Source organism: Rutilus rutilus (genome assembly GCF_951802725.1).
Source record: "Rutilus rutilus genome assembly, chromosome: 22".
NCBI lineage: Eukaryota > Metazoa > Chordata > Actinopteri > Cypriniformes > Leuciscidae > Rutilus > Rutilus rutilus.
In genome coordinates, this window is record NC_140227.1 from 15,187,361 (window position 1) to 15,211,508 (window position 24,148).

General features: G+C 39.9%; 1 protein-coding gene across 1 annotated transcript in view; it reads left to right on the forward strand.

Annotated features, from left to right (window-relative positions):
• Positions 1-24,148, forward strand: part of naaladl2 (N-acetylated alpha-linked acidic dipeptidase like 2) — a gene marked incomplete at its 3' end in the record, with an annotated part of 289,380 nt that overhangs the window by 260,161 nt on the left and 5,071 nt on the right. Inside the window, exon 13 of the mRNA XM_084394580.1 lies at positions 7,112-7,310. Coding sequence (XP_084250706.1) covers positions 7,112-7,310 — 199 coding nt within the window. The remainder of the gene's footprint in view (positions 1-7,111; positions 7,311-24,148) is intronic.

Genomic DNA, 24,148 nt, shown 5'->3' on the forward strand with positions numbered 1-24,148 from the left:
ACCTTCTTTCTTTGTGTATACATTTGGGCGGTGTTATGAAACTCTGCCCCCACACACTGACGTAGATTTGTGGAGGCGTGTTTGAACGAAGCGTTTCAGGAAGGCATGGCTAAGCCTTAACTTTTACAAAGAATATCTCTTTAGGTTTGACACTTTGAGCTTTGTAACTCTGCAGATCTTATACTTGCACTAACAGTTACATAACACACTAAAGAAAAAGGAAGAAATCAAGAAATCGCATCATATGACCCCTTTAAATGCAGTGCGTATGCTGTAGATTCATCTATAAAGCCTGATTGTTCATGGGCACGACTCAATCAAGAGTGGGTAGAGGCATAACTAGAATTCCCTGATCATAATAAATATTACATACACTATATCATTCAAAAGTTTGGGGTCAGTGTGCTTTTCAAGAAGTTTATACTTTTATTCAGCAGGAATGCATTAAACTGATCAAAAGTGACCGTGGAGACACGATTTTGTTACAGAAGAATTCTATTTGAAATAAATGCTGTTTGCGTATAACTTTCTATTCATCAAAGAATCCTGAGAAAACAGTCATGATTTCTACAAAAATATTAAGCAGCACAACGGTTTTTGACATTGATAATTAGAAGAAATGTTTCTTGAGAACCAAATCAGCATATTAGAATGATTTCTAAAGGATCATGTGAGACTGAAGTGATGATGCTGAAAATTCAGCTCTGTTTATGCTGTACTCTTCTTCTTATTATTCTTCTTCTTGTATTAATATCTTGAGTTTGCATTCACTACCAGTCAGACATACATATTCCTATTTTATATTATTACAATTTTCCCCAAAAAATTCCCACAAATCCTACAAAACTACTAATCAACAAATGTAAGTATGAGAATAATGCAATGACCACAAAGAAGTTAACAGTCTTATTAAAACATTCAGAAGATTAAAGTCTTATATTTGAGTTTCTTCCATCTATCCTGGTCTAGACAGTTGACTGATTCTATAATCTACTACAAGTTTCCACAATAATAATAATAATGTTTGTTTCCCTAATACATTTTAAGCATACAAGCATTTAGATATAGGTCTTAAAGATCAAAAGAAACACATTTAGTACAGAGTTTGATTTGTAGTGTACACTAGTGTATAGAGACTGGGGCAAGTAGATGAAGGGCGCTTGGTGGTTGGGACATTCTCTCCTTATGCTGTGTTGTGGTAGGAGTTTCAGAGGCACATGAAATGACAGAATTCATGAGGAATAATGAATTGAGTGAGATCAAAGAGTCATGACTAATTGAAACCTTTGAGATCTTTTGTTCCCTTAAGATTTAGACAGCTCATTGATGTTCAGATTCTTTTAGAGTGACTCAGCAATGTGAAGAATGAAGACTGCCAGACATCATCTGAAATCATACAAATGACTTGCTTGCTGCAAGATAAGTTGATGAGGCTGTTATTGGTGAAGGGAGGCTACTTTAAAATGTAGTTATCACTACAAAGTTAAGCTATTCTCTTTTGAAAAGGTAGTTCACTACATAACAAGCTACTAACAAAAAGTCAGAAAGCTCATGAGGGAGGAGCGATGATGGCCTGATGCTGCATTCGCACTATCAGCGACTTTGTCGCTACATGTCGCCAGTGGCTGGCGGTGAGGTCGCTATGGGAGTTCCCACTACTGGTTGCCTAGTAACATTTGTGAATGACATTCACGGATGTTACTCCATGTTGTAGACAGCAAATCAGTTTTCTTTCTGCTACAAACAAACATTTTGGAAGCAAACGTCTAAATATAATTGTGGTGTCAGGTGTCAGAAAGCTGGGACACAGAGGCACACACTTCTTGAAATGCATGCTAGGATTCTTAACTACGCTGTAGCTAAACAAATGGCTCCTGAAGACAAAAAAGCTGATGCAGTGTATCACAGGCGCCCTCTTATACTTCCAGGCACTACGCCAATGACGTCAAAGAATGTTGCCAGCCAAAAAAATTGGAGTGTGTTAACATGCGCTTCAGACACTGGTTATTCTGATGGCGTCCCCATAACGTCGATCGAAGATGCAGTGTTGAGTTTAATTTCGAAAGAGAATTATTGAACACCTTAGTGTGATCAGTGAGATTTAAGTATATTTTAATTTTTTAAGGTCAAGATGGATATTTTTAGTGGTGTTGCCTGTTGTCCTTTGGCCATAAGATAGTTTGCACAGTAAAATCCTTTGTGAGAAAGAAATCATCTGTTGTAAAACACCGCTTTTGCAGCCACACACAATCAGACAGATGTTTTTGAGGTGTCGCATCACGTCTCACACTGTTTTTTTTAAAGCTTTTGCGGAAAGCATTGCATTCTTAAAACCGTGTCGGTACATAGTCCAACTTTTTTAAAAAGCATCTTGAGATCTCTGCATTCAGATCCATTCCTTTGAGCTCCGTCATGCTGTTTGTAAATGCCACCTAAGAAACATTTCTGTAGTAAACACACGCACACACACATATATATATATACATATATATATATATACAGTATATAGACACACACACTTATATATACTATATCACATTGGTTATATTATATATTGGTTATATATAATATTATATAACCAATGTGATATAGTGTGTTACAGTAATTGCATGCCTGCATGTGTGTCTTATTGTTACTTTCCTACGTCTCTCTTGCAGTGGTTGTCTGCAGCCCTTGGCCCAAATATAAACAGGAACATTGAAGTGATATGTATGTGATATGCTTGGTTTTCGTCATTTGTGAAAATTGTAAACCTCTGTTGGGTTCATGTCATTTTCACTGGGTCCTCTTCTGTCTGTTACACTGAGTGATAAGTTACAGCAATCCTCCTGCAGGGAGTGCTTTTCATTCTGCAAAGAAAGACAGAAGGAAAAAGACAATGTGTGTTGAAGTTTGAAGAAAAGTTGTTTCCTGAGTTTTGAATATCCTCCAATGAAGCTAAATAAGCACATATTCTGAAATGATGCCCAACACTCTGAGGGTGTTTAGCATTTTTTGGGGAATTTTTATTTTTATTTTATTGAATAGGTATTGATTAAAAATACTTCAGTGTAATTAAAAATTCATTATTTTATCCATTACATGTGTGTATGTTGTATTTTTACCCTTGTGAAAAAGAAGTACACTTTAGTATACTTTAGAGTAAGTTACTTTTGTACTACGTTTTTTTTTGTGTGTCCTTGTTACAGTGTAATTATAGTTCCCTATCAGTCAGTCACGTTTGATGTTACGTCAGAACTGAAATGATGAATTGGGATCTCGCCTGAGACAAGGACCAAAATACTTGTTTGAAACATAAGTCAGTTTAACACAATGCAATCGTGTTTGAAAGAGAAACCTAATACAATGGTGTTAAATCAAAAATAACCTTTGCACCTTTACAACAACATAAAAAAACACAGACTTTCACATACTCACGAGAAACTTTTGCATGCTCGTGATCAACTTTTGCGTTCTCACGAGAAAATATTCTGTGCATATGGGAATTTTTCCTTTGTGCATCTCTAGTGCAGATCTATTTTGTGTAGGCCGAGAAACCATGCCTCGAAATGGGCTGATGACACAATACGGCAGTCTACATTGTCCTACTGTATATGCTAAGTTTAATGGTTCATGAACAGTAAAAAAGTGTTCAAAATTGTAATAATCTGCCTTCAGAAATTGGATTTTAAAGGCCTGGGCCCGTATTCTTAAAGCTTCTAAGAATTCTCTCAGAAACCTCCTAATTTAGCTTAGCTAAATAGCTTAGTTTAGTAACTTCTACGTAGGAGTCTTAGCTTAAGAGTGATTCGGGACCGATCTGAGAGCAACTCTGAGCAAGGAAAAGACAAACACTTTCATCTTAGGGAGGAGGCGGGGCTGACCCCGTTGCTACGTATGACACAATCTTTTGAAGACTGTGATTGGTTGGTTGTCCAAGAAGGAAAAAAAAGAGCGATGTTAAGTATAGGGTCTACTTTCTCACACACACACACACATTATATATATATATATATATGTTTAAACATATATTTTTTTTATTTACCATTCTGTTAATTTCCTATAAGGTTGGCTTATAATGATACAAATTGTTCCACTCTTTCCAATCATACTGATTGCTGGCATGTCTATTTAAGTGGTGGTTTGAATGTTGGTTTTAATGTAGCAAACATGGAAGAAGGACAAGAAAGCCCGACTGGACAGAGGAACAGTGTTTACTGTTAGCCCAGTTAGTGGATGAACACAAGGCCATCCTCAAAGGAAAATTCGGGCCGGGTGTCAGCACGGAGCAAGAAGCAGACGTGGGAGCTTATAGCGCAAATTATTAACGGTTCATTCCCCCTGATTGTGCGCACATGGAAAGCCTGCTATATTCATAAATGCCGTTTTTTGAGCCTGCAAGGTGGGAATGTCCAGTGGAAACGAAATGAACTGCGACACAATAAGAGTTCTGAAAGTGCTGTAATTGTTTGTGTGATCACTCTGCTTACAGAAGGTTGTGACAGACTCAAATCATCACTGCTGCATTGTTGCCAAATATCTTAATGTAGTGATTACTTTCATTTCTGGCGCTATGGCATTTCTGCGCTGTGTCGGAGATGTTAGCGTGTCTCTATTAAGATCTGTCACAAACATGTCTAATCTATAGCGTCTTATTAACTGTTATCCATTGTCTGCAACACATTTCTTCTCCCTCTTCGTCTTTCTGCCATTTTCTCCTCTGCTAAAGAAACTCTTAAGCCTCTTAAAAGTCCTGGTCCGTACTCCTAACAATTTTGACCTTAAGACCTCTTTTAAGGGTTAAGATGTTTTCTGAATTACTTTTTTCTTTACTAGGATTTTTATTTAATGTTAATAGTAAACGCCCACATTTCTACGAATTTTCTTAGAATTTTGTCACTAGGAGCTACTCTTTGCATTAAGATTTGTTATGAATACGGGCCCTGGTCTCCATTTTAACATGAAATATTACTTTAATTGAAAAATTATAATAAATAAAAAAATTAGGAGAGAAAATTTATTATTTTCAATGGGAATTACTGATAATAATTATTGCATAAATTTGAATTAGTACCATAAAATTCTTTCTCTCTCTCAAAAAAAAAAATAAAATAAAAAATATATATATATGAAGAGTTCAGATGCAAAAGCTTCTATGTGCCATATGAAATTTTCTTCTAAAATGATCATTTTTATCAAGCTTGTATATTTAAGTTCAGTTATTTCACTTAAATGGCAATGAAAATGACCTATTAATTGTCATTTAAGTGAAATTACTGAACTTAAATATTCGATCTTGATAAAAAGTATCATTCTAGAAGAAAATTTCAGATGGCACGTAGAGGCTTTTGCATCTGAACTTATCAGTGTCAGTGTGCATTTCATATGTATTTGTTTGAGCATTCAGTAGTATGTGTGACTAGTATATGTGGATGCAAGTGTTTCATGTATGTATGTGTGATTGAAGCTTAATTAAAGCACTAGACGGCACCTCATACTAGCCTGTTTAAATGCACACCCACCTGTCACAGCTCTGGCATTATCTTTGAGAAGATGTACAGTTCTTAACAGCTCCAGCTCAGCACATGATTAATGCATTCTTGAGTAAGCAAGTTGAAAGACAGAGCAGAAGCATGTCAGAATTTTTTGATGTGTTCTTTTGAAATTCAACCTCCTTAAACTGAGGATCAGTTTAACCCACAATAGAGGGGTTAGAAGGTTTGACTCATTTGTTTGATTCTGAATGCGGGCATATGGAGGTATGCCTGGAGTGCGTCTTTATTTAGCCCAAAGATTTTCCGTTAAATACTAGACTGTTTCATTTTGAGGGCCAGAGCTCTGCTGGAGTTTTGAGGATTGCATTTAAGCTGTCAAAACAGTTAACAGCTAACAACAAGTGAAGTCAAGTACAGAGCCGAGGGGTGTGTCTGAGACGATTAGGTTTATGAGGATGAAGTGAAATTGGATGAAAGCTGCTTTGAGTGATGGAAAGATGAGGTTAATAGCAGCTGCAATGCATTAAGCCCAATTTGGCCGTCTGTGTTATTCTACCTAAAAATGACTAAAATGATGATGTCCAATGCCTAGCAATTGCGCCAAACTTTTAAGAATGCATTAAATTCTTCCAAAGTGAAAAATACTTTTACATTGTACCAAAATTCCTCAAAAAAAAAAAAAAATTGTAATGGAATTCAAATAATTACATTTTGAAATATAATAAAATAGAAAAGATATATTAAAGGGACAGCTAAATTACATTTATTATAAGAATTTTGGATTAAAATTAAAAATAACAAAACCACTAGAACAATGTTATATTTTTGTTGACTTGTATACTTTCCAACAATGTTTAAATCCAGAGAAATCAGCTATTTTAACCAGTATAACGTCCCTTATCATTGCGTCACCTGTCAATGACGTCACATCCATGTTACCCTCAATTTCCGATTTTATTTCCATAGATACCATGGAAACACCAAAGACTTTAATATATTTTGTGTTTTATTAGAACGGTGATCAGCTGTTTGGATACCTTTATCTACAGAAAACTTACACTTATTGTTTGAATGTCTTGTTTTCTTGATTTTGTACCCAAAAAGTAAATCTGACTATTTAGTCAAGCGGCTAAAATGGCATAATCAGAAAGAGCGTTAATTGTAGTAACAGTAAAACAGCATTTTCTTCACTATTCAAAGTTTTTAAATGAATTGCATTGCGTTTAGCAACACAAGTCATCCAGCTTTTATTAATATGGTATTCTAATATCGATCTAGCTTACTGCAGTGTGATCATGTGATCAAACGTCACTGTAACATGAAACATACATTTCTATAAATTTGACCTCTAGTTGCTAAACGTACATAATGTGCCTTTAAGTTCACTTAAATAAAAAATTATAGGCCCGGTTTCACAGACAGGGCTTAAGTTAAAACAGGATTTGGCTTTAGTACATTACATCAATTTGGAGATTTAGTGTGAACATATGTATTACAATATAAAACAATATTACACATTTTAATGTTAGGTGCAATTAATCATGATTCATTTCAGAAAAATGTTTGATTAATTCATTTTAATGTATTGACTGCAGTAATTAATATATCATTCATATGTCTCTTTTTTTTTTTTTTAGATGACCTACTGAGTCGACCGGATCTGCTGAACCTGGCTGCATCTTTGAGGGACAGCTCAGCCTTCTTCCAATCTGAGGTCATGCGCCCTGCCAATGACCCCAAAGAGAGGGATCCAGCCCATGTACGCATGCTCAATGACGTCCTTCGAGATCTGGAAAAAAGCTTCCTTATCCCGAACCCTTTGCCAGGCTTTTACAGGTAATTGTTTTACACCTGTGGCTTTCAAGATCACAAAAGTAAAAAAGCATGCTAAAATATTTATGAATCCATACATTTGAATACAACCATACAACATGAAGTCTTTCATGTAAACAACTAATATATTCATACAAAGAGCCCTTTCGTTTCTAAGGAAGTGAAAAGTGGTGAAACATAGGAGACTTTGATATACCTGAAAACAGAGAGATATCAATTATTGAGAGTTTGGGGTGAATGAAAGCTGAATAAAAAGTATCTTGTTAGAAGAGAAAAGAAAGCCGTGCTGAAAATGCCAATTTATTGTCACATCACTTTAAGGAAAACAAAAAAGCATCAAATATTGCACACACCTTTTTTTCAGAGGACTGACTATCCTACTTTTCCCCCCACACAGTTTTACCAAAAAAAGTTTGTTGATCAATACATAAAGACTTTAGGCATCTTTTAGAATGCAATTCATAATATAAAGTGTAACAGGAGGGACCCCTATCATACGACATGATACACAAATTTATTAAATAAGCTCAGCATAATTGCAAATCAAATAGCCACGTTGCCGTCTCTGCGGGTCTCAGAATCCAGCTCTCTGTCAAGAGTAATATCAATTAAGATACTCGATCATACACATTTTCTACTACTTGATATGTCTATTTAAATGTTTTAAACCTTGCACAATATGATAGGCTACCTATCTCTCTCTCTCTCTCTCTCTCTCTCTCTCTCTCTCTCTCACACAGAGACAGCAAGCATTTAGGCTATGTATATCTTTATATTTTAGGCTATGTATATCTTTATAAATAAGGCTATCTTTATAATTTGTTCAGATTTGCATTTGTATGCATAATTCAAGTTGTTTTAGCAATTTTCAACCACTGAATATTTTCTTTCAACTTCCATGTTCTCTAATCAACTATTTATAGAGTCCGACTCCTCTTATTTGAGGTTGTGGATGATTGTCCTGACATAACTCTGTACACAAAGTTCCTCTTGAAAATAAAGTTTTTTTTACATTTAGCATTATTGCTAAGATATTTAAATATGTAATTTCCAGCATTGGGAAAGGTCCCCAAGCCGGTGTTGTGTTGAATTCTGTGACCCACCGAATTATGTGACCCTAGTAGGTGCTATACTGTATTGAGCTAATCCTAATCATAACCTTACCGTCACAAGGTTATGTGTACACTGTTAGAAAAATCTGTAGAAATTACAGTATTACTGGCAGCTACTTGCCAGTAACTTACTGTAGATTTAAATTGATGTTATTTACTGGCAACAATTTGTTCAAAATTAAATGAACATTAAACATTAACAAGTCTTTATCTTTACAGAATAAAACTAAAATAACAGCCTCATGCAAAGCATTCTGGGAACCAAAATCTGAAGGAAAAAAACAGAAAAAGGTTGATGAAGATTTCTGGTTCCCAGAATGCTTTGCATTAGATTGTTATTTTATAGTTTTATTCTGTAAAGACAAAGACTTGTTAATGTTTAATGTTCATTTAACTTTGAACAAACTGTTGCCAGTAAATAGCATAAATTTAAATCTACAGTAAGTTACTGGCAAACAGCTGCATAACTACAGCAAATTTTTTACAGTGTACGGTCACAGAATTCAGCACTACACCTGAACTCGAACTCGGGTCTCCCGAAGCAAAACTGCACTGCATCTCGAAGCACTGCCGAGGCTATCAGCTCCAACAATTAGAAGACATTTAAATAAATGTTATAATTATTGTAGCGAATTAGCTCAAAAAAGGGAATATATAATTAATAATTAATCATACTGCTTATGATCAATTATTACTTACATATTTTAAATCACCCAAAAAGGGGATACATAGCCCATGTATTTGTATCTATATATATATATGGATAATTAAATACAACGAATTACTGTATAATCAATTAAGAATATATGGATAGGCTATATCAATTTTCAGAATAACCTTTAACAGAATTAATTTCACATCGAATAATCTGTTCGTCCACCAACCCGACAGTACGATCTTCTTATTAACTCTCAAGGAAGATTCTTCTTCTTATCAACTCACAATAAAAGTTATTCTTCTGGTCATGAAGAATAACTTTCCTGTTCTATTAGATTACTATAAAGTACTCAACAATATAAAAGCTTATAGCTTAAGATCTCACATTTAAGAGACTTTGTTAGGTGAGCAGGAGACAGAGGCAATCAAGCGTATAATGGGTTTTAATAAATGAAACTGCACATACATACGACTATACTTAAACAAAGAATACGTATAAACAGAATAACGAAAAGTAAAGAAAGAAAGAGAGAGCAGATCACAGAAAGGCAAATATCACAAGCAATTAACTTTTGAGAGCAAGCAAAGAATCACATCTCCTTAAAGCAGGGGCAAACAATCTTAAACGCATCTAAATCTCGATAGAAAAAATACTTGCATGGATCTTTGGTGCTGAGCAAGTATGCGTGTGTGTGTGATGATCCTCGCTGTGTCCGTGAGTTTGAAGCATTCTTTCAGTTCTTCCGGAGAGCGTGTCGTTCGCGGGAAGTTTAAAAGGTTTACTTGAAAGCAAAGTTGCCGGAAATTCAGGCTAAGTCCATTTCATTCGGAGATAGAAAGGAATGAGCACGGAAGAAAGACTAAAACGTAAGACAAGACAAGACTAAGACAAGACCAAGAAGTAAGACGAAATAAGTAAGATGTAAGATGTCATCGCTATGAGCCATCATCCTTGTCCTTTAAGACTTAGTCCACACCTATTTTGAGGGAAGTGACCAATAACACTCAGAAACTTTTAGCGAGTTTCTTTGTCTCCTTCTGACAGCCTAATTTGCATGTTTTATGATGGTGTCCAGAATTGGTCATTTCTACTCCAAAGGATGGTAAACATAGTATAATACATTTTATCGTATCCTACTATATATATATACACTCACCTAAAGGATTATTATGACCGCCGCTAGCGTAGCTAGCGAAAGCGGTCATATAGGGATTGTCAAAGGTTTTTTTTTTTTTTTTTTTTTTTGTCATCTACTGAATTTTTCGTCAACGATACCAGGGACACCGAAACACCGGGGAACATGAAATTTGGTGGGCATGTAGCCCCACTAGACTTTTACGGAAAAAATTTTTTTGTGGAAAGCCAGTGCAGGCCTGAGCGGCGGTCATATTTTGTACCGCCATGCGGTACATCTAGTTAGGAACACCATACTAATACTGTGTTTGACCCCCTTTCGCCTTCAGAACTGCCTTAATTCTACGTGGCATTGATTCAACAAGGTGCTGAAAGCATTCTTTAGAAATGTTGGCCCATATTGATAGGATAGCATCTTGCAGTTGATGGAGATTTGTGGGATGCACATCCAGGGCACGAAGCTCCCGTTCCACCACATCCCAAAGATGCTCTATTGGGTTGAGATCGGGTGACTGTGGGGGCCATTTTAGTACAATGAACTCATTGTCATGTTCAAGAAACCAATTTGAAATGATTCGAGCTTTGTGACATGGTGCATTATCCTGCTGGAAGTAGCCATCAGAGGATGGGTACATGGTGGTCATAAAGGGATGGACATGGTCAGAAACAATGCTCAGGTAGGCCGTGGCATTTAAACGATGCCCAATTGGCACTAAGGGGCCTAAAGTGTGCCAAGAAAACATCCCCCACACCATTACACCACCACCACCAGCCTGCACAGTGGTAACAAGGCATGATGGATCCATGGTCTCATTCTGTTTACGCCAAATTCTGACTCTACCATCTGAATGTCTCAACAGAAATCGAGACTCATCAGACCAGGCAACATTTTTCCAGTCTTCAACTGTCCAATTTTGGTGAGCTCGTGCAAATTGTAGCCTCTTTTTCCTATTTGTAGTGGAGATGAGTGGTACCCGGTGGGGTCTTCTGCTGTTGTAGCCCATCCGCCTCAAGGTTGTGCGTGTTGTGGCTTCACAAATGCTTTGCTGCATACCTCGGTTGTAACGAGTGGTTATTTCAGTCAAAGTTGCTCTTCTATCAGCTTGAATCAGTCGGCCCATTCTCCTCTGACCTCTAGCATCAACAAGGCATTTTCGCCCACAGGACTGCCGCATACTGGATGTTTTTCCCTTTTCACACCATTCTTTGTAAACCCTAGAAATGGTTGTGCGTGAAAATCCCAGTAACTGAGCAGATTGTGAAATACTCAGACCGGCCCGTCTGGCACCAACAACCATGCCACGCTCAAAATTGCTTAAATCACCTTTCTTTCCCATTCTGACATTCAGTTTGGAGTTCAGGAGATTGTCTTGACCAGGACCACACCCCTAAATGCATTGAAGCAACTGCCATGTGATTGGTTGATTAGATAATTGCATTAATGAGAAATTGAACAGGTGTTCCTAATAATCCTTTAGGTGAGTGTATATATATATATATAGCTAAGGCAAACCGAGAGGTTTAGTTCGGTACCAAGAAAGATATGTCTGAAATATACAAAAGTAGAGATACATTACACTTGAATATAGAGTTCAACTAACTCAACTAGAAAGTCATAACTAGGCTAATATGAGGTGGGAAACATACATACACACAGATGTACATATATACATTTTGGAAGGACTTATATTATGAGTTAAATGGAAAGAATGTTTGTGTATGTATATTGGTGCATCTCTCAGATGTCTATCCATGCCACCTGGCCTCAGTGCCTGCCGTGGGAGGGGAGTTGAGTTGATTAAGATCTTTTTGAAGCTCACGACGGAGTTTGGGAGGTGTTTCTGTTTAACCTCTGCCATGCCACTAAAGTGACAATGGGGCAATTTGATGCAGACTCATTGGTGCTAGGCCTGTGATTTACATGAATGAGTCCGATAGGTTAAAAGCTTTCTGAAGCTTAGAATGAATAAGTCATCGTGATTTCGTCCAGACGCTACATTATAATACAAAATAATTATCTTATGGGTTATACAAAGTATATTTATTTGAATTAAAAATCTGAAAGGGAACAGATATACATTTAAAACGGTCTTCTCAAGTAATTCGACAAACTTCCAGTTAAAGTCCCGCCCACTTACGGTTTTACTCAAATACAGATAAGAATAATTTTGAGATTGTTACAGATCCATAACCAGATATACAAATCCAAATATTGGCTCTGCTGGAGTACAGCAGCTACAGTGCCTTTTTTTGAAAACAGTGACCATACTGATGTATTTTGGGACATTGGACTGCATTTCTGATCAGCGTGCACCTGGCAGTGTGGTAGACTGTTTATCTGAAATGCACCTAATGACTTCAAGAAAGAAAAAAAGTTTTCTTTTTTTTTTAGGTGAGCTATTCCAAAAGCAGCATTCTTGTGCTTTCCTTAGGGGGTCAATGATGACATCACTTTCCCATCTACTGGGACAGATGATACTGAGAGACATGCTAATTTGCATCTCTGTCAAATTCTTTTATCCCAGACATAAGTGCCAAGAAGACATCCTGAAAATGAAAGAAACAAAAAGAAATAAACAAGGAAAGAAAAAGGAAATCTTCTCCTTCCTCTCAGAGTTGCATTATTATTCAGCTATACAGTATAGAAATGCTAATTTCTTAGCATGACAATTATATTGCATTTAGAAAAGGCTGCATTGGCTATTTATAGTGTATGTGTATTGTACATATATAATTTAATAAAGAATTTGCCTCCAGGTTCATACAAAATTAATGATCATAAAGATTATTGGCTGTTCATAGTGAAAGACCATAATTAGATTATAGTAGGAATCTATAGGAATTTATTAGCCTATATAGTCCCATGATTCCCTTAAGGGGGATTTGTGGGTCGATGGACTGAAGTAACCATCATTTAGCGATTGTGCTGATGTCATCAGCTTTTGCCATCACAGAGAACAGCACTTGGGTTCCATGATTCAGCAATGCAGGTCAATACACAAAGCCAAAATCAAGAATATTTATATGTACAAAAGCATCTAAGGTCAGCAAATTAAATGAACAAACAGATTCTTTCTTTAAATCAAGTGTTCCTGGTAGTTTCTTCTGACAACGCCCATGATTAGGGGCATGGAAATGCAAAGAAGAGTGGAAAAGGGTCAAACACAATATTAAGAAGTTCAGGCCTGTATTGCGGAGTTAATGGTTTCTTGATCTAGATCTCAAAACTGCAAGACTTTGGCCAGAATAATGTGCTAAAACACTATTGTAGGTAATAGAAGTAAATCCGTCAGTTGACTGTGATTCAGTCCTCAGCTCAACAGAACAAGGTGCTGATCTTTAGCCACTGTCCTCACACACTCCTCAACCGCAGGGATTTACAGATGGGCATCTAATGGGAATTGGGTTGCAGCTGGATCCATAATGGAGTGGCCAACAAAACACTGTGCAATCAAAATAGATGGACGCTCCGATGATTTCTCCTTTTTGTGTTTAGAGGAAAGCTAGTTTGATCTTTCAATCAATCCTCAAGGTCTACGACACATCCTGGGTGCTGCATTTCTGCTTTGACTTTTCTCTTGACGCCGCTTTTGACGTCTGTTGGTTTTGCTAATCAGGTCTGAAGGAGGCCCGTTATTATCAAAGCGACATGCAATTGTAATCAGCGGCAATCAGTGTGTCCTGGAGTGGTTTTTATTAAATTAACAGAAGAGGAAGCAAACGGATGAAGTGCGAGAGACTCGTCAGGGTACCTGCTCATTATATCTCTTTGGGTTCTGGCCTGAGAATTAACACCCTCTTACTGATTCCCATTGTTTCAGCCCCTGTTTTAAACACTTGCCTCTCTGTTTATTAATCTGTTTTAACCAATGTATTAAATTGGTGCAATTGAAAATTGATTGGAAAAAGATTTAGTTCTCTCTGTACGATATAGGCACTCACAGAAGCAGCTTGTAAAGTATCAAATGAGCCATTATGAGAACCTGAGTTTCCATCAAAATTGCAATTTTGATATCATTTACGCACCCTCATGTCACTGCAAACCTGTATGACATTCAGCAGAATGTTCATGCTGTTTTTTTTTCATTGTTTTTTTTTTTCATACAGTGACTAAGAATGTTAACCAAGGCCTGTCAAGCTTCAAAAATAATTAAAAACACCATAAAAGTAGCCCATATGACTATATTCCAAAACGATTTGATAAAAATGATAAGAAACAGATCCAAATTTAAGTCATTATTCACTAAAACAAACCTTCCCCTTTACTGTGTCACACAGTGGTTGACGTGGGGATGAAAAAGAGTTGGATTTAAGTGCGACAGTAATTTATTAAAGAACAAAAATCACAAATTACCCAGAATACTTCAGAAATCTCCAAAACCACAAATAGAACAACCACAAAATACTGATGATAGCAGACGAACTTAAGCACAAACTGAGGGCTAGATATACATAAACTAATGAGGGGTGGAACATGACAGGTGTGATTAAATTAAAGAAAGAACTAACGAGTAACCATGGTAACTAACAGTAAGTGGGAACAAGTAACGAAAAAGAAACAAGAAACAGAACAGAGAACAGTGCAAAACCAACTCAAAGTCAAACTCGGATCGAATTTTCGTGGGTGAAATTTCAGTAATTTTAATAGCAATCCATGTGATCTGGGATTTTGCATGATGGCGAAACATTTCCCCACACAGATTTCACAGCGGGTTCAAGTTGGTCATGCAAATTCATTGACCAAGAGAAAGTTTAAAAGTGACTTCTGTGTGAGCTATGCTTTATACATCTGGCCCTATTTTAACGATCTGAAACGCAAGTATCAAGCGCGAAACGCAAGTAACTTTGTGGGCGGGTCTTGGGCGATGTTGCTATTATACCGGCGGGATAAATGACTCTTGCGCCCGACGCAAATCTAAAATGGGTTGGTCTGAAGTAGCTTCATTATTCATAGGTGTGGTTTGGGCATAACGTGAATAAACCAATCAGAGCGACATCTCACATTCCCTTTAAGAGCAGGCGCGCTTGTTCCATGGCGGATTGCTATTATAACGGCGGATTTGCCAGGCGCGCGCCAGGAGCGGTTCACAGCTGAGGAGACCGACGTTCTCGTCAGGGCCGTAAAAGACAGAGAAGTGACATTGTATGGGGATGGAGAAACACACCCAAATTAGCTTCGGTTAAACAGACGTATAAAAATTTTGGTAAATGTGTAGGCTAGATTTATGCCTATTTTTTCACATCTTCATGGACACAACAATGATTTCCCTCTTATGTTAATATTTTTCCTTATAATAATGTATGGTTTTCTAAAAATGAGAACTGCTGCGTCTGTGTGTAGATGAGATAAGCAAAGTGTATGCGCGTTGTGCACACGCTACATTGGTTATGGCCAAGCATGTGCCCTTAAAATAGCATGTGAATAACATGCGCAACGCGCCACTGACTTTAGACTAGGTTTTTCCTGGTCAGTGGCGGAATTGTTTTCTAAACCTGCAAAATACGTTTGCGCCGGAACACGCCTCCTCTTTGCGCTGAACTGCCCCTGGGAGTGCAAATGCATTTGCTAGTTTAGCGACGTGCGTCTGTGGAGGGAAAAGTCCACTGTGCGCGGGTGCAAAATAGGAATGATACATGCGTCGGTGTACAAAGTCAATTGCGCTGGGTGCAAGATAGGGCCCATCGAGTTAAAACAACCTGTACATGTGTATGTGTATGAAAAAGTGCAGAACAGAATGACAACTCAACAATTATACCGCTTATACAGTTAAACGAAATTGTTATATATTTAATAACTTTCATTTGCAAACAAATTTGACTGCATTTTGCTTATTTTTCTCATGAACAAACTAAAAGCACTATGGCCAAAACTCGCTGCAGCCAGTTCCCTTTCAAGGGAACTCGAGCTGCGTCGAGACGCGGTGGGAACGTCCTGCGTGATTGCGTCGTGAAGCACGTGTATAATCAGTCCAATGGAAAGACGAGACGTCATAGGCGGGTGACGTCATCGACCAGGAAGCTATAAAGCACCCCTGAAAACAGACCGCGACAGCTTCTGTGCCTTCAGCAAGCGATCTGTGTATTCTGTCCTTGTCAAATTTATTGTTGTCTGTCAAGTTGCAATATTTATATATTATGGCAAAAGAGAGCAAGCAAGCATTGTGTTGTTCCCTTCCCGCGTTATATCACGGGTGGGGACACACACTCCAGAGTAAAAGCTTTGTGTTGCTTGTTTGGGAGTGGAGCATGCCAACAGTCAGTTCTCGAGGGGGCTGACTGTGAGCATTGCGAGAAGCTGTCCGTGAGGACGCTCCGCTCCCGCCGGCCGTTCTTCGAGGAGGACGGTTCGGTGCGCGCGCCCCGAGGCGCGGGTCCCGCTGCTGCCGAGGCACGGCGTCGACGCGCATCTTGGGGATCGCAAATGGTTCTTACAAACACCTGTTAGATCCAGTGTTTTATCTCGGGGAGAAGCACGCTCTGCGGTTTCTCCTCCCCGGGATGAGGCATTCATCCTGCGATTTCCAGTTCCGAGGAATTGGTATCGTTAGTGTGTTTTAAAAAAAAAAAAAAAAAAGAAAAGAAAATAAGGCAGATGTTTTTGAGTTTTCATAATAAATAAATAAATAAGTGAGCTCATAACTCTGTTGAATAAAGAGGAGCTTATAAAGGAGGTTTTATCCTGTGCTGTTGCTAAGTTAAATATTTCTGGCCAGCCAAACATATATGAGAGTGAAAATATAAGGAAAACTCTATATCTCAGCCTCCTCGTCGGGGAGTGCCGTTTTTTCCCTATCTCCACACTGAGGTGTCGAGATCGTGGAATAAACCGGTTTCTATTTGTGTTTATCCCTAAACTTCTACTATAGTAATGTTATGGGTATAAAGTATCATGGTATGACAGTGCCTCGGGTTAAAGAGACGCTTGCGAGCTATCTCTCTCCCGGGTCGTCATCATAACCCCGATGGTACCCACCAGCCATCATAAATATTAGATAAATATTATTAGGTAGCACTGGTAGGTAAAGTATATAAGGACATGGATGAATGCGAGGATGTAACAGCACTGACGCTATTCGAGAATTGCGTCGTGCAACAGATAAACTATACCGGGGAGGGACGGTTTAGAGAAATCGTTTCTTCTCTGCGTCCTCTGGGTGGCGACTCTCTGAGGAGGGTTGCAGCGCTGTCAGTTCGGTTGTTTCCTGCTGGTGGCCACGGAGTGATATATATTTATATGTATATATATGTATAGTTTTTTCTGATGTAAAGAGAAATTAAAATATGTCTGTTCTTCTGGACGCTCCGCTTTCAAAAAAACGAAGAAATAACTCTTCAGCGGCGTTCCAGAGGTTTCTTCCTCACCGATCTAATGTTCCTGAGACTGCTGGGCGGGAGCAGTCTCAGCCTACTAAGCTCCTCGCAGCATAGAGTGCGGCAAAACAGAGATTCGCCATTCGGGTTCATCCACAATCGAAGGTGACTTGGGTGGCGGCCGCAGTCTAGCCAGTTAGAGATATGCAAGATCTGAGGACTGTTTTATCTCTAAAATATCTTGGAAGAAGCCCTGACGCCGAGGCTGCAGGCTTCTGAGGGTGGTCCCCTCCGGAGTAGGGACGGTTTTGAGAAATCGTTTCTCCTCGGCGCCCTCTGGGGTGCGACTCTCTGAGGAGGGTCGCAATGTTGCCAGTTCGGTTTTCCTGCCGGTTCGCCGTTTCAGGATACCGAGGTGTCAGCGTCCCCAAACGATCCTCCGAGGAGGGTCGTAGAGCAGTCAGTTCGGTTTCCCTGTCGGTTCGCCGTTCAGGGCACTGAGGTGCCTGCTTTTTCCAACGATCCTCCGAGGAGGGTCGTAGGAACAAAGCTAGTTAGAGGTAGGCAAGATCTGAGGACTGTCGTTATCTCTAATAAAACTTAGACAAGAAGTCGTGACGCTGAGGCTATCAGGCTTCTGAAGGTTCCTCCGGGGCAGGGACGGTTTTGAGAAATCGTTTCTCCTCGGCACCCTCTGGGGTGCGACTCTCTGAGGAGGGTCGCAGCGCTGCCAGTTCGGTTGTTCCCTGCCGGTTCTCCGTTCAGGGCACCGAGGTGTCAGCGTCCCCATACGATCCTCCGAGGAGGGGCGTAGAGTGGTCAGTTTGGTTGTTCCCTGCCGGTTCGCCGCTTCAGGGCACCAAAGTGACTGTTCAACCAAATCCAGAGGCCAGTCTCGAGAGACTGGTTCCCCTATTAGAATTTCTGGCAGCGTGGAAACTACTGCCACATATTTCTCAGTGGGTCCTGCACACTATAGAAAAGGGCTTCAGAATTCAGTTTGGTTCTCGTCCACCCAGATTTCTAGAGGTCCTCCCCACAGTGGTGGACCCCGAGCAGGCTCTGGTTATGGAGCAGGAAGTACTGACACTTCTGCAAAAGGAGCTATAGAAGGGGTTCCTCCTCCCATCAGACAGTCAGGGTTTTACAGCCATTACTTCATTGTTCCGAAAGAGGATGAGGGGTTGCGTCCTATTCTAGACCTGTGTCAATTAAACAACAGGCTTCAGAATCTCAAGTTCAAAGTATGCTTACGTTATATATGATTGTGTCACAGTCTCAGTCCGAGGACTTGTTTGTCACAATAGACTTGAAGGACGTGTACTTCCATGTATCTATCCATCCTCATCACAGGAGGTTCCTGAGGTTTGCTTTCGGGGGCGAAGCATACCAGTATCAGGTTCTTCCCTTCGGCCTAGGTTTATCACCCCGCACCTTTACAAAATGCGTGGATGCAGCTCTGGCTCCTCTGAGACTCCAGGGCATTCACGTATTGAATTATCTCGACAATTGGTTGATTTTAGCTCAGTCCGAGCAGATGGCAGTTCGGCATCGAGATGTCGTTCTGTCTCACTTAAAGAGGTTGGGGTTGTGGCTCAACGCCAAGAAGAGTGTGCTCCTCCCAGCTCAGAGGACCACTTTTCCGGGTGTTTTATCTCACAGCCATAAAGGGGGTAAAACTAGGCCAGTCACTCACTGTGAAACAGTTTCAGAGACTGTTGGGACTCATGGCAGCTGCGTCCAACGTATCTCTTTTGGCCTTCTGTACATGAGACCTCTGCAGTGGTGGCTCAGGACCAAGGGGTTTTCTCCGAGGGGAAATCCGTTTCGCATGATCAAGGTCACGCGGCGATGCCTTCGTGCCTTGGTCATGTGGAAGAAACCTTGGTTCCTCACCCAGGGCCCAGTGCTGGGGGCTTCTTATCGACGCGTATGCTTTCGACGGATGCTTCCCTCACGGGATGGGGGGCGGTCATGAGTGGCCGCTCGGCGAAATGTCTTTGGGACCATCAACGTTCTTGGCACATAAATCGGCTAGAAATGATGGCAGTATTTCGAGCTCTCAAATACTTCCTGCCAGACCTGAGAGGTCACCATGTGCTTGTCCTTCTGGACAACGCACTGATGGTCTCGTATATCAGAGCAGATATCCTGTTGAGGCAGGGGCTGAGGCCCGGGGAATGGAGACTTCACCCCGAGGTGGTGGAGCTCCTTTGGGAGAACTTCGGTCAAGACTCAAGTCTACCTTTCGCATCGTTTTATACAACGCATTGCTCTATGTGGTTCTCCCTGACGTGTCCAGCTCTGCTTGAACTGGATGCAACGTATTAGGTGTGGTTGAGGCTTCACCTGTACGCATTTCCCGATATCTTTGCTCCCGGGAGTTACACTCATCTGGAGTTATGGATACTGTGGGCTCGGTCTCTGAGGGGACCCAGCTCATAGATTCAGGTCTCTCGACTGAGGTCGTGGAGACCATACTCCAGTCTAGAGCTCCCTCCACGAGAAGACTGAATATGCATTGAAATGGAAACTGTTCTCTGCCTGGTGCGGAGAACGCCTTCTGAATCTTGCTATCTGCCCTATGGTACAGTACTTGATTTCTGCAATGAATGTTTCTTTGCTGGGTTATCTCTGAGGAGAGGTCCTTATTTCATCTTCTCCGTGGTACATGAGGCTGAGGCCTGCACGTACTTGGATTTGCACCTGGTATGGTGGTAGTCTTTCCTCACCCCTTGCCGGGTTGTATTCCTAGGTCCCTATTAAATTTGTGGGTCTTTTGTGCTGCAGGCCTTCTGTCCTCCACCTTAATACCCCAGATCAGGAAAAACTTAATCTGTTATGCCCTGTCCGGGCTTTGGATGCTTATGTCCACAGAGCTCCCTGTGGCGTATGTATAAGAGCAATTATTTGTCTGCTTCGGGTTACCTATTTGGGTTGCCCTGCATCTAAACAGATAATGAGCAAGTGAGTAGTTGAGGCTATCTCACTTGCTTATGAAGCGGCCGGACAGCCTTCACCTTTGGCTGTCCCGGCCCATTCTACCAGGAGTATGGTGGCCTCTAAGGCTTTATTATCAGGAGTTTCACTCTATGACATCTGTAATGCGGCAGGCTGGTCCTCACCGCATACATTTGTTAGATTTATAACTTGGACCTAGGCTCCACTCCAGGGTCTAGGGTGCTTGTTTCCTAGTGTGCGCATGGTCTTCATACAGAACAGGCATTTGTCATATGGCGTCGTGGGTATAGGGTTCCCACCGCGTCTCGACGCAGCTCGAGTTCCCTTGAAAGGGAACGTCTCAGGTTACGTATGTAACCCTGGTTCCCTGAGAGGGAACGAGACGCTGCGTCGCCTTGCCATACTCCCTGCATGCCTGTGATCGACTTGCTTCGGCTTTTCAGAAGCTGTCGCGGTCTGTTTTCAGGGGTGCTTTATAGCTTCCTGGTCGATGACGTCACCCGCCTATGACGTCTCGTCTTTCCATTGGACTGATTATACACGTGCTTCACGACGCAATCACGCAGGGCGTTCCCACCGCGTCTCGACGCAGCGTCTCGTTCCCTCTCAGGGAACCAGGGTTACATACGTAACCTGAGACGTTTTCAAAGTTCTCTCTCCTCTGCGCTTTGATTAGTTTTCTTATATTTTCCACATATATTCCTTTTGTAAGCACAGTGGTGTTGCCGAAATCTCAGCCGGTGATGGGCCACTGTTTGGCGGGGGAGCTGCGAACCTCAGACTGCAGCTCCACATTTCTCATAACTGAAAGATATTGTGATAGGTTCCTTATAACCTGCACATAAACAAACAGTATTGTTACGGTCACCAGCTGAAGTGCCTTTGAGAGCGACCAGAGGGCACTCCACATCAGAATATTGTAATTCCCTCACAAACTGCACCACGTTGTTTAAATATCAAATGCATTTGCGCACATCTGTGCGCCCATTGGCGTGTTGGTCTGAAAACGAGGTGTGTTCAGGTGCATTGCTGGCGCGTTGGTATTTTGAGGCAACTGAAATAGACTGCGCCATTGACCAACTGAAACCTGGTCTAAAGTCAATGGTGCAATTATTATTTTTTGTTATTTAAAGAGCGCGTTAGTAATGTGCGCCGCCTATAGGTGAGTCCACAATGCGCGTACACTCTGCTTATTAAACACACATGGACGCGCAGCAGCACACAAACATGCCAAATATTAAAAATAAAAGGATTGCAATGTAAAAGATTATTATTGTGTACATAAAGATATGGTGGAATCCGGCTTGTCCCGTAGAAGGTGCGCTTTAACCTCGCGCATGAGCAGATTCCGTTTGCACTCTGGAGACGCGTTCGGTCTTTCCACTATCAAATTCCCTCATGTAAATAGCGAACTGGCATTGACTCTGATTGGTTTATTGCACGTAAAGCCCAAAACACACCCATTACTCATTAAAAGAATAGGCCAACCCTTTTAGCCATTAAATGATTTGGAGAATGAAACATCGGGCTGTAGATGTTTTAACTAGTTATGTATTGATATTGAAATTTGATTGGATTTGCTTGTGTGTGTATATGTGTATGTATTGATGGATGTTATCTGTTAAACTCAAACGAACTGTGTCTGTCAGTCTTGGCCAGGACGTTCTTGTAAAAGAGATTCTTAATCTCAATGTGCTTCTTCCTGGTAAAATAAAGGTTATAGTAGATGATATCTGGACCCATGCGGGGGACTCTGCTGTGTACGCTAAACTCGTTTTTTTGGAGAACTCTTTCTCCATTAAAAAAAAAGTAGGTGGTGTTACCAGGGACCCCAGATCAATATCAAAGATTTCGTGGAGAGATCTATAAAAATATCTCCAGCAACAGTTGGTGTAAAAAGGATATGACTGAAATCGTAAAAAAAGTACCAGACCTGAACATGATTTAACAACCTGCACAACTTAATAGTGTGGACCATTAGTTTAACAAGTCTTTTGTTGCATCTAAAGACCAGGATTGTGGAAGTCGTGCTTTTGGTAAAAGTGTTTTAACTTCATTGCCATTACAACGTAAAGTCATAAAACCCGGTAACTTGGAAGGATGGAACAAAGGAGAGAGGAAATGTAACTTGCAGCTGTTTACATAAACAGTAGTCCCTTGTGAAATGAAGTATGCAACACAGCACATACAAAGCAGACGTTTGCCTTCATAAATATTACTACCACACAAAGTCTCATCATAGACATGACTCAATTACTGATTGCTTAATCATGATTAGATGAGACTTAAGTCTGTGTGTAAAATGATACATTCGATTAAGTGTCTTGCGATATTAACAAATCCATCATCACCATCTAAAGTAGCAAAAGACAAATTTTAAGACAAAAGTTACCAAAAATTACCAAAGATTAAAAAATGTCCATTAAAACATAAAGCTAATTAACTCATATTTAATGCAATAAAAAGTTATTTTTAACTTCACCTATTTTATACTCGCTTTGTATTGATACAGTGTCGGTAGTATATGTAAATTAACAATGTTTACTTGTTCTCTGTTTTACAGAAATTCACATTAGGACAAGCAAAGGGGTAAAAAAAAAAAAAAAAAAACATTTTCATATTCAGATTTTCTATTGCGTCATTCTCTCCATATTTCTGATTCTTTGCAGCCTTTAGCCTCTGCCTACAATGCGCTAGATCGTTTACTGGAAACTGAAAATAACTCACTCCCCCTAAACATTTATTCTTTGAACACTTGCACCCGCAAACAATACAAGTTGACGGCATCATGACTAAAAGTTTGCAAAGAAGTATTTCCTGCTAAAGCAAGGCGGTAGATGACGCCGGTCAAGTGTATCCATAGCAGACTGGGAGTGGCTTTGGACAGCAAAATGCATTGTGCATTATGTGTATTAAAGTTTTCCTACCTATTTAGCCAAAGGGAAGACAACTGCCATTTTTCTTTGTTTTCTCTAGTCAGGTAGCACTGAATAAATAAATAAATCAACGCCTTTCTACTGTATGTGGAGGCAGCCAAAGTTTTATTGAAAGCCCATTTTAACAGCAGTGAAGTATCCCTTTAAGTAGGACTTATGTACATTTGTATACTATGAGTGAGTGAGCGAGCGAGCGAGTGAGTGAGTTATTCAAAATGTCATTTGGTAATCAACTTTCAACAAATGCTGAGCTTAACTTTTATTGAACCCAGAACATTCCTTTAAGAATGATGGAGAGTCACTTTCCGAGTGATATGACTCACATGCCAAACAAAAAAAGGATAACCATTTCCTTTGGGAAGAAAGAGAAAGTGCTTGAGATTTGGACATTTCAGTCTTTCACATTAAATATATCACACAGATGAAAGGCTCCAAGGCCTTTCACTTATACTGTCTTTTTTAAAGCTTCATAATTATGCTAAAATGATAACAAACAATAAGCTAACATATTTCTTGCAGCTCTAAATGTATCACTTGGTGAAAGGAGAACAAGCTCTGTTCTCATGTGATTTCTACCTTTCAGTTAGCAAGATAGACTTCATGATAAGGATTTCATATAAGCTTTGGTCTCTGAAGGTCATCGACTCATTCCCAACTTTAGCTGACCTGTTTACAGATAAAGAATTGCTTCATTTATTAAGGTTAGATGTGTGAAGCCGGTTAAAACAC